The sequence below is a fragment of the Melanerpes formicivorus genome, unplaced genomic scaffold (assembly GCF_026170545.1).
Source record: "Melanerpes formicivorus ecotype bairdi unplaced genomic scaffold, bMelFor1.0.p_v2 SCAF_72, whole genome shotgun sequence".
In the NCBI taxonomy this organism is placed as follows: domain Eukaryota; kingdom Metazoa; phylum Chordata; class Aves; order Piciformes; family Picidae; genus Melanerpes; species Melanerpes formicivorus.
The window spans coordinates 2,587,865-2,598,082 of record NW_027142424.1 but is presented as its reverse complement, the minus strand read 5'-3'; the positions used below and the strand labels follow the sequence as shown (position 1 = coordinate 2,598,082).

Here is a 10,218-nt window from a genome sequence, read left to right as displayed (position 1 = left end):
CCCCTAGCCGGGCTGGAGCGTTGCCAGCCCCGCCGCCCGCAGCGCTGCCTCCCGCTGCTGCAGGGCGCTCCCCGGCGCGGCCATCTTGTGCGAAGCAGCCACGGGGAGAAAAATTCAGCAGGCACCCTGCTCCCTCGGCTTCGCCTTCCACAACCCCTCAACACAGCGGTGGGGGAAGGGGGGGCGGGTAAAGGGGAGAGAGGGAAAAAGAACATATACAAAAAAGCGCCATTTTCCACCAGTGATCGGCATACGGAGCGCCGCCAGGCAGTGGGGGAGAGCCCGCCTCGCCCCAGCCCTGAGGAGAACGCGGCGGTGAAGGAGAAGCCATGATGGCGGCTACCCTCACACAACATGAAGCACGACCGGGAGTGCCCTGCCCGCTGCCAACCACCTCTCCCGGCGCCCGGGACACGGGGCTTTCGCAGGCTTTCACATAATAAAACCACCAGACTACGCCGGGGAGGCCATTTTCATGGGCAGGGTGGCTGCACTAAAGCACAACTGCTGTGAATATCAACTGCGTCACGGCTCTCCAACTGTAAAACTCAGGCTGCAAAGGGTCCCTCACATGGAAGGAAACTCCCTCATTTTGGATTTACTTCCAGACCTCCTTTTGCCCCTCTCTCTCCAAGTCACTGCCTCTCGGTCTGAAGGATTTTACAGCTCTTTTTAGCGAGACATCCGCCATTAGACTCCGTCTTGAAAAACACCCTGCCCCCATTTTGTTGCCTTTTGTTTTTTGGTCAAGCTTCTGTAATTAGATGGATAAAACATGTAAGGGATCCCTAACCACCACAACCACCGCCTTTTCGCCTTTTTTTTTTTTTTTTTAAAAAAAAACCCGAACCTCAGTAACATCTTACTGTTCTCAGGCAGACTTTTTTGTGCGTTCAATGTTAAGAGCCACGCAACGCCTGCAGTGGATCCACGGCGCCTCTCCGCAGGAGAAAAAAAAGTACAGCAGGGCTGTGGACGACGAAGCGCTTTGTGCGGGGGGATAAAAAAAAAAGAGAGAGAGAGAGAAATCCCTCCCTGAAAATAGACGTTTCAAAGACGCTCTTAGATGTATCTGAGGAGGAGATCGCCAGCGCTCACACAGACGACCATTAGGATCTTTCCGCCCAGGACAATAACGTTAGCCGCACAGGCCTGGTCTATGTGTTCCTCTGCAAGGGCAAAAGGGTTTACTTACCCGCGCACCATAGTTGAATGCAGCTCTGAAGGTGAAGTTGTTAACGCTTTTTAAAAAAAAAAAAAATGGCTATAAATATATATATATATTATCTGTGTGACCACTTCTCTCGTTAAGTTTGCCAAGTCAAAAGTGGATCTTGTTAAAGATAGTTAAAGGATGATTTTTTTTTGTGTAGCAGTGGTCTAGCATCAAAAAAGGGGAAAAAAAAAATAAGGGGAAAAAATAAAATAGAGTTGTCCAGCTATGTTGACTGACCGTATATGCAGCGAGGACTCCTACTCGAGGCTTAAATCTACCTTCCTGTGGCAGATTTGCTCTGTACATAAAAAAGGACGTTCAGTGTTTTTCCACAGAGCAACGCAGACACCGAAAATATTCTCCTAATTAGCCTGAAGGATGCACATGTTGGTGTGAAAAAAACACCTGGCTAACATTTACCGGTTGTAAATAACTTCTCAGCATCTCTTAGCTTAACATCTTGGCAAAACAGCTACGTATTTTGCTTTCTATGCAAAATATTTCAAAAGAAAGCATAAATTGGTTTAGATAACAGACAAAAGAAACCAACAACTGTAAGACATGCAAATGAAGGTTTAGCAATAAGGACCACTTCAGTAACATTCACATGAAAACTACACTTAGCAAGGACAGAATGGATTGGGTACTTACAACGTAAGAGGAAACAAAAGGAAAAAAAAGCTTATGGTAGAATAGCTTTTTTTTTTTTTTTTTTGCCAGAATTCACTATTCCTATACCTGCATTTAAAACATTACCTTGTTAATCACCCAGAGTTAATAAAAATGGCCAGGAATCGAGTGTTTGATACAGGAAGTACTCTTAAAATTTATTGTTGAGTCATCAGCTGTATTAAAGCTTAAAAAACCCCCCAAAACAACAACGAAAAAAAAATTAAAAAGAATGTTATTTACTTTCTTTTGTTGGCATTCGAAATTGCTAACTGCTGACATAGGGTGTGCCGTGACCTAGTTACACAAGACAAAGATGGATCCCGAATCATAAGGGAAAAAAAAAAATCCGCATTTTTTTTTTTAAAGTTTGGGTTGGCTTTTTTTTTTGTTTTAAATCTTCCTTCTTCAGTGAGTCCTCTACCATGGTGCCAGAACATTAAACACCACCCTGAGCGCTCCCCGCGAGTGGACGGTGTGGATTCATATGGCAGATCCCCCGTTTTGGAACAAAGGAAAAGCCCAGTTGGCCATTTCGCTCCATTGCAGAAAAATGGCTGCCTGGTTTCTCGGCCTCTCCTTTGCTGTCTGCTGAAGGATGTTTTTACACCGCCGTCTAATAACTCAAGCCCCATGGAAGCTGCTCGCCCATTGGCTGCCGCCGCCCCACTACCTTTAACCAGCCAATTGCCCGCCCGCGGCCGAGGAGCCGCCGCCACCGTCGCGGCCCCACCGATCGGCTGCGGCCCCGCCATGCTTCCGCCGCGCTCCGCCCGACTCCGCGCCCCGGCGAGCGGCGACGGGACCGCGCCGACCGGCCTTTAATACCTAAAACAAAATGGAAGCTTCCCGCTGATTGGCTGCCGCCGGCCCCGGTCCTTTAATAAGCAAAACTGCTCCCCCCATCAACTCCTGTCGTGTGTCCCCGGACGACGGCACCCCGTCTGCTGCCGCTGCCACCTCCCCCTCCTCCCCCATCTGCAGCAGGGCGGCGGGCTCCGCGCTCCGCCCGGTCCGGTTCTCACTGAAGTCTTCCCCTTATAAAAAAAAAAAGGCCCAACAAAAAACCCACCCAACTTGTCCCACCTATAGGTCCATCTTGTTTAGAAACAGTTTGCGCTAAGGTAAATGCAGCGGGCAGATTCCACTCGCCCCCCCGCATGCCGTTAAGCCCGGGGCGGGGAGGAAAAAAAAATCAACCCAGCCCGGCGACAGCCCATGCGGCGGCGCTCGGCGGCGGCGGGGCGGCGGCGGGCGGCCGCGGGCCGGGGGCTGCGCGGCGCGGCCGCCGTGAATGTGCAGGCGGCGGAGGGCGGTTAGGCGTTCGCGGCGCTCGCAGCGGTGTATTGTGGGAGGCCGCCGCCGCCAGCAGCGAGCACACACAATATGTGGTGGCTCGCGAAAACGGGAGGCAGGAGCCTGGCGGCCAGCCCGCGTCGGTAACCGGTCCCATGTGAGACGAGAGCTCGCCTTTCGCCGCCCGGAGACGATCGGCCGCCGAGCGCGATGTCTTTCCGAGAGATCAAGGCGGGGGAAAAAGCCAAGCACCCTGAAGATCATGGCAAAAAGCAGAGTTCAAGTGAGATTGGGTCTTTTTTTTTTTTTTTCCCCCCTCTCCTTTCCCTTTCCTCCTTCTCCTTCTTTCCTCCTTCTCCCTCTCTGCCTCTTGTCTGGCTGGGGTGGAGGGGGGGACCTGACTGGCAATTCCCCCATTTTAGGGCTCTCTTCGCGGTGGATTTCCTCCCTGCCTGGGTGTGTAGAGCGGGCGGCTGGTTTAAAAAAAACAAAAAACAAAAAACCCCACACAACCAAAAAAAACCCCAACTAAAGCCAACGAAGAGGTCTTTGTTGATTATTTTATTTCTTTTTATTTTTTTCTAACTTTATGGTTTTGCCTGTGTGTGTTTTCTTTTTTTTCCTCTTTTCACCTTCCCCCTTTCTACCCCCCCGACCCCCTCTGTCCAGGTTGGATCAACGGAATGGAGAACAGCACGCAAGCTAGCACTTCTGTCGAGAAAAGAAATCACCATTGGAGAAGTTACAAGTTGATTATTGACCCGGCTCTGAAGAAAGGACAGCACAAACTCTACCGTTACGATGGGCAACATTTCAGCATGCCTGTGAGTGGGGGGCGGTCATAGGTTTCCCCCATTGTCTTGTGCTTTCCCCCCCTCTGCCTCTGTCTTACCGGCGTTTTGGGGGCTGGGGGGTCCCTCCGGGTCGTGGTAATCCCCACTGTAGCAGATGTGTGTGGGAGGGGGCTCGGGGGGGATACATGCAGCCACCAAAGTTAGTGCCACCTGACACTGTGCATTCAACTGTCAGGAGCTCGAGGAGGAACCTAAACCTGCGGCTTTCTTTCTGTGTTCCCAATCTGTGTGCATTTCCCAGCAGTATTGCAATTTGACACGTGTGTGTATGTGTGTGTGCGCTTCCCCCTTCCTCTGAGATGGCCCGTGCTTCCTTGGGGTTTATTTTTTCTTTAATTTGTGTTTTAAATTTCAAGCCCTGTTACTGCTGGTTTTGTTCTTTCTCTCCTTCCTTCAGAACTCGGGAATCGCTCCTGTGGATTGTGTCAGGGATCCCAGAATAGGGCGAATATGGACCAAAACTAAGGAGTTGGAACTGTCTGTCCCCAAATTCAAGGTACTGCCCCAACTTTTGGGTTTAGCTCTATGTTCTTGTTTATCTAGGAGTGAAGCTTGAGTTGCAAATAGTTTAATGGACCGTTCAAATGACAGTCATATTCCTGTTAACATTATTATTTAACAAACTGTTTGACAATAATCCTCTTCTATAACGATAACGAGAAATCAATGCATCTGTCTAAGGAGATCATTTGAAGGTTTTGGAGCTCAGTCTTAGAGGCTTCTTGGGTGGGGGGATGCTGGAGGGGGCTCCCTGCTGACAGGTTTGCTCAAAATACCTATTTGTAGCCCAGAAAGGAGCTGGTCTCAATGAACAGTGCAGCAGCAGAGCCTTGGAGGCAGTTTTCTTTCCCCAAAGTTTACAGAATGTTTTAACCCTCTCCCTCCCATGTCATGCTTATGCCCTCCCCAGTGCTCGTTAGTGATGACAATTATTTGTATTGCCCCCACCTTGTGCCCATTTCCAGATTGATGAATTTTACGTGGGGCCAGTGCCTCCCAAGCAGGTCACCTTTGCCAAGCTGAATGACAACATCCGCGAAAACTTTCTGACCGACATGTGCAAGAAATACGGTGAAGTGGAAGAGGTGGAGATCCTCTACAACCCGAAGAACAAGAAGCACCTGGGCATTGCCAAAGTAATCTTTGCCACTGTCAAGGGTGCTCGGGAGGCTGTCAAGCACCTTCACAACACCTCTGTCATGGGCAACATCATCCATGTGGAGCTGGATACTAAAGGTGAGGGGGCACATTCGTCTGTACGTGTTTGTGGCTGGCAGTGCCCCTGCCTGTCCCTCTCCTAAAACGAGAGGCTGTTGCAGCCTGCAAGGGCCCTGGTGATTAAAAATATGAAGGGAGTGCTCCTGTCCCCATGAGCGGGTCTGATTTCTGGGGCCTTTGCAAGTCACGTGGAGCCAAATGTGTTGTCTGTTGCTAGGTTACAGCCCTGTAATTTGCAAAATGCTGCCATCCTGCCCATCCCCTGCTTCTGCCCATCCCCTGCTCTTGGAGGCCTCCAGTGCCCCCTATCTCCCCATCCCAGGCTGGTCCTACTCAGCCACCTCCCTGGGCTGCCGGACCCTGCAGCATCTGGCTTTTACGAACTTGTGGTTTTGGGGCAAACCGTAGGGTGGTTTCTGGGACCCAAATACCTGGATTCTGCCAGCGGCAGTGGGGCTGGGTGCTGTCCTCTGCGTGCCTGGCATTTCATTGATACTTAGCAGCAAAGTGGAGGCTGGCAGTAAAAGAGTGCACACGCAGCACTTGTCAGTGTGCGTGCGAGTGTGTAAGTGTGAGACTGTCTCTTAAAGCGACAGCAGCTCCCTGTCCTGGAGGGAACCAGTTCTCAGCCGCAGCCTTGAGCCACAGGGAGCTCAATTAAAGTTTTTTTTGGAAGTATGAAACCGTTGTGTTTCATCCCTTTGCCTTTTCTTTTTCCTCCAAGCATGGTAGCAAAGGGCTTTGCTAAAATGTGCCTGAATTTTAGAATTAGCTGAGGAGGTGCAGATCAATTCCTGCTTGTACTTCTTTGCCGCAAGCATGGCATTTCCAGCTTAAAACTTGCTTGCTACGCTCTTTCTTGGGAAGAGGATACGTTTAACACCTTTTCCTTGAAACGCTGATATTTTTGTTCTATTATAAAAGATTTCAGCCATCTAGCACAGGACCTATACGGCAGCTGGTGTGGCAGGCTGTAAGAGGGTGTAGTAAGACATTTATTGACATTACTGATCACAGAGAGAAAAAAAATCATGGTAGTAGTACAATATTTTCTATTTGAGCTAAGCTTGACCCTACACGTGTACTTTGAAATGCTAGTATCAGTGATTTTTACAGGCAGGCTTCTTTCCCTGCTTGCTTTGATACATGAAGGTAAAAATTACATTTAAGAACAAATTAACCATTTGTGGAGTTGACAATGTAAGCAAAAGCAGGCTCGTAAGTAGTGGATGTCTTAATGAGAGGCATTTTAATCAAACTGATTGTGCTGCACTCCTACGTGTTCTCCTCCATTTATAAACTGCTCTGTGAGTCTTGAACAGGCAGCTGTTCAAGAAAGTTAGCTGAGCATTGGGGAGTGAGGGAGTTTTGTGCTTCTGTTTCTTGGGGGAAGACATTGAAGTCTTAGTTTCAAACTGCTTTCTCGTTTTGTTTGACAGCTGTATGCTTGTAATACATATCCCCCACTCCCCCCCCCTCCAGATGCATCTCTTTCATTCTAAAAGAGTCAGACTGTCAGTGTGCTATAATCTGTCAGAATCAAGTCAAAATGTTATTCCCAAATTAGCAGGTTAGGACATTCTTAAAATACATATGTATAGTTTTTCAACAGCTCTTTCTAGTACTCAACTTTTCAAAAGAATGGAAGGTTGGTTAAAAACTTGGGTTTTATAGTCTATTAAATTAAATATTGGAGGCTAAATCTGTTTAGTCAGAGCACAGGCCTGGGAATCTGGAACTAATAAATACAGCCTCTTGATCCAAGACAAGCTAGTTTAAATCAACTTCTCTTCCTTATCCATCTACAGAATGGACACACTTAATAATTGCCTGTCCTTGGCGAAATAGATAGGAATTGCTTCACGTTCACAAACCTGTTTGGGAATGAAACTTTAACTTTTACTGCATCGTACTGGAGATCCAGTAAGAAAGCTGGAACTTACAAACAACTACTTTGTATTTATTTTAAAACAAGTTTAAAGTAAGCCTAGCACTTCCATATCCACCTCTCTTATATTCTTATACAAGGGTACTATAGGGGGGTGAGGTGTGTATCGGTATTTCATGCACAATATTTCAAGCATCTATTCAGGCTCTTGTCTTGAAGAGGTCTGAGCTAAAACATTTCACACGAGACTTTGAGAAATGAGATTTGATTACCAAATAAACTCACCTGCAGCATTTATTCAAGATAAATGAATCTTTTCCAGTACACAGAATTGTGCTAAAGGATGCTTTACTTCCAAATCACAGAGTGGTTTGCAGGGAGTTTGGGGTTTGATACTGCAGTTCTTCCACATGAAATCAGTCCTGGTTTGGGGGAGATCTTGCCTGAATGAATTTTCTAGGTGCAGATGCTGGGTCTGTCTATTTTTCTGTGTATTCTTTATCTTTCAGAGCAAATTTCAAACAGTTTCAGGGTGTGATTCTGTTGCCTTTGAAGCGGCTGACAGATTTCTTACAGACAGCAAAATAAGTAGGATTGGGTTTTTATAGTAATGAAAAAAATCAATGTTAAGAAACTGGGTCTTTGTAGAATTTAGGAATGAAAAGGCTGAGGCTCAGTAACAATATAAGGGACAATTTACTTCTCTAGCTTTTATTCTTCTAAGGATTCCACTGAGCAAACCATGACCTAGGCGGGAGGAAGGGGGGAAGATTAGTTTGTGTCTTTTTGGAAAAGCAGTGTTAACAATTTCATCCTCATTCCCATGCATCATGTTTGCATTAATCCTAGCCAGTTTCTACTAGCAAGGTGTGTTGGGAGGACTTTCTGAAGTGGCTCTGCACATTGGCAGAGGCTTGTCTCTAGGGTGAGAATTTCACTTCTCCAATCTGCAAGCTATTTGCTTGGCACTTTGGAAAGGAGCAAAACTGCTGCTTTCCAGAAAGTGTGGTAAAGAGAAGGGCTGCCAAGTAGGCTGGGAAGGGGGAAAAGGATTTAGAAACCCCCTTGTCTTGGCTGAAGAAGGGAGTGTCTGGCTTCATTTGTCCAGCAGATAATTTTAAAATGATCCCTGTGAGCCTCAGAGCTGATACCTGCTCCTGTGCTGAATGTGTGCAGCAGGCTTGGAGCATAGCAGGGGTGGGAGGGTGTCAGGAATGTGTTCTTTGTACCCAGGCCATGTTATTTCTGTTTAATGGACTCTTCATTGTGGTCTGTGCAGGTGAAACCCGCATGCGATTCTATGAACTGCTCATTAATGGTCTCTACACTCCTCAGACCCTTCCTGTAGGCACTGAGCAGGACGTGTCGCCAACTGCCAATGAAGCTCTTCAGGTAGGTTTGCTTGGCTGCTTTTTAAGAACAACTTTCTAGAAAATTCCAAACAAATGCATCATCAACATTAGCCTCTTAACTCTGAATTTAGCTTCTTTTTTTTGCTGCAGTTTCAGTGGATGTTACTAATTCACATTTAAATATAACTTGCTCATAATTGCCACAGCAAACATAACTCCCTGCGAATGCAGCGCGTGTGGCTAATCTGTATGCTGTGTCTGCATAGTGTGGTAAGTGCTTTTTGTCTTCTGGAATGAAAAATACCTACAGAACTGACAGCATGTGCCCTATTAACATTAGAGATTCCTGCAGTTATGAGGTCTGGATCAAATCTGTCCATGAGATAAGATTATTCCCTTGAAGTCAGGGGGGGATGATTTACAATGGTACATTTGGGCCTAGTGTCTGCAATATGTAATCCTTAGCAGGTATGTTCTTCAGCCTTGCTTAAAGGCTAAAACGATGGAAGATGTCTGATACTGAGTAGTGGCATTAATTTTCCAGACTCTTTAATTAGTCACTGGAATCAGTTGCTCATAAAAGTAGTGGATGGAATTCCTGAAGGCTTTCAGGGCTCCCTCAATATTTAGGGTATGCTTCTCTAAATGGCTTTCTACGGTTACCTGCTCTACTGCCAATCTAAATGGGCTGAGAGGACAAGTGGGAAGTGGAAGTCTCTGTGTGTGTAGTCATCAGCCTGCTTGGCTTGTCTAGATGTATTTTGCCTCCTGACTGTGGCTTAGGAACCCAATGTAAGGCATCAGATTTGAAAGAGGCTTAGCAGAGTTTTGTTTTGTTTTTCTCTTTGGTTTGTTTTTGGTGGGTTTATTTGTTTGGGGGTTTGGTTTGGTTTTGTTTTCTCCCCTTTTTTCTACTTCTCTGCACTCTTGTGGCTGCCTAAAATGCTGTAATTTAATTTTCTGATCAGATGTTTTCAGGACAGGTAAGAGCTGTACACTGAACGTGAAAATCCCATTGATCTGAAAAAAAAAACCAGTCCTCTTCTCCAACTAACCACTCTAGCAGCTACAAAGCAACACCCCAGTATCCTTTTAGCCAAATCATAAAGAGGCTGATTCTTTCTTACCTTGCAACAAAGTGTTTTTAAAGGCAGTGGGGCAGCAAGTAATGATTTTACTGAGGGACCCGCTATGATCAGGGCCTGGCTTTTCACTGCTGCTTGTTACACATCTCAAATAAAAATGAATAGATTTGTTCTTACTCTTTGTCAGGATTAACAGCAAAACAGTTGATGGTATCCACAAAGTAGTCCCTACTGTAATTATCCCTATGATTCTTTCTCTAGGTATTGTGTTTATGTATTATCTTGTTGTTCTGAACTGTTGGGTTTTTTTTCCCCATTTACCAGCATAATTACTGCTTTGTGGGTAACTTAAACTGTTTGCATCATGTTCTTATAACTAGAATTTGCCAGTAAACTTGTTTTTGTAGCTCAGTAGAATACTCTGACATTTGCTTTCCCCACTCACACAGCACAGCAAAGACAGCTGTTAGCCATGATCCCTGCATCCAGGTATCCAGATCCCACTGAAAGATAATCCACAAAGGTGTAGAGATGTGGATTTTAGCAGGAACCATGAGCCTTGTTGTGGACCTTTTCTGTGGCTTTTAGAACAGTTGAGGAGGAAATTTTTGTAATGTTCATGTGGTCATGGTCTCTAGGG

General features: G+C 46.4%; 1 protein-coding gene across 4 annotated transcripts in view; it reads left to right on the top strand.

Annotated features, from left to right (window-relative positions):
• Window positions 1–3: 3 nt before the first annotated feature.
• Window positions 4–10,218, top strand: part of SETD1B (SET domain containing 1B, histone lysine methyltransferase) — a 58,482-nt gene continuing 48,267 nt past the window's right edge. For 3 of the 4 annotated variants that reach the window (XR_010990465.1, XR_010990466.1, XM_068163452.1), the window contains exons 1-5: window positions 4–3,464; window positions 3,851–4,005; window positions 4,433–4,531; window positions 5,001–5,271; window positions 8,421–8,533. Coding sequence is in view for 2 of the 4 variants with exons in the window: in XM_068163452.1 (XP_068019553.1) it covers window positions 3,392–3,464; window positions 3,851–4,005; window positions 4,433–4,531; window positions 5,001–5,271; window positions 8,421–8,533 (711 nt within the window). In the remaining 2 variants the exon portion in view is untranslated. The remainder of the gene's footprint in view (window positions 3,465–3,850; window positions 4,006–4,432; window positions 4,532–5,000; window positions 5,272–8,420; window positions 8,534–10,218) is intronic. The other variant, XM_068163453.1, reaches the window with a different exon arrangement.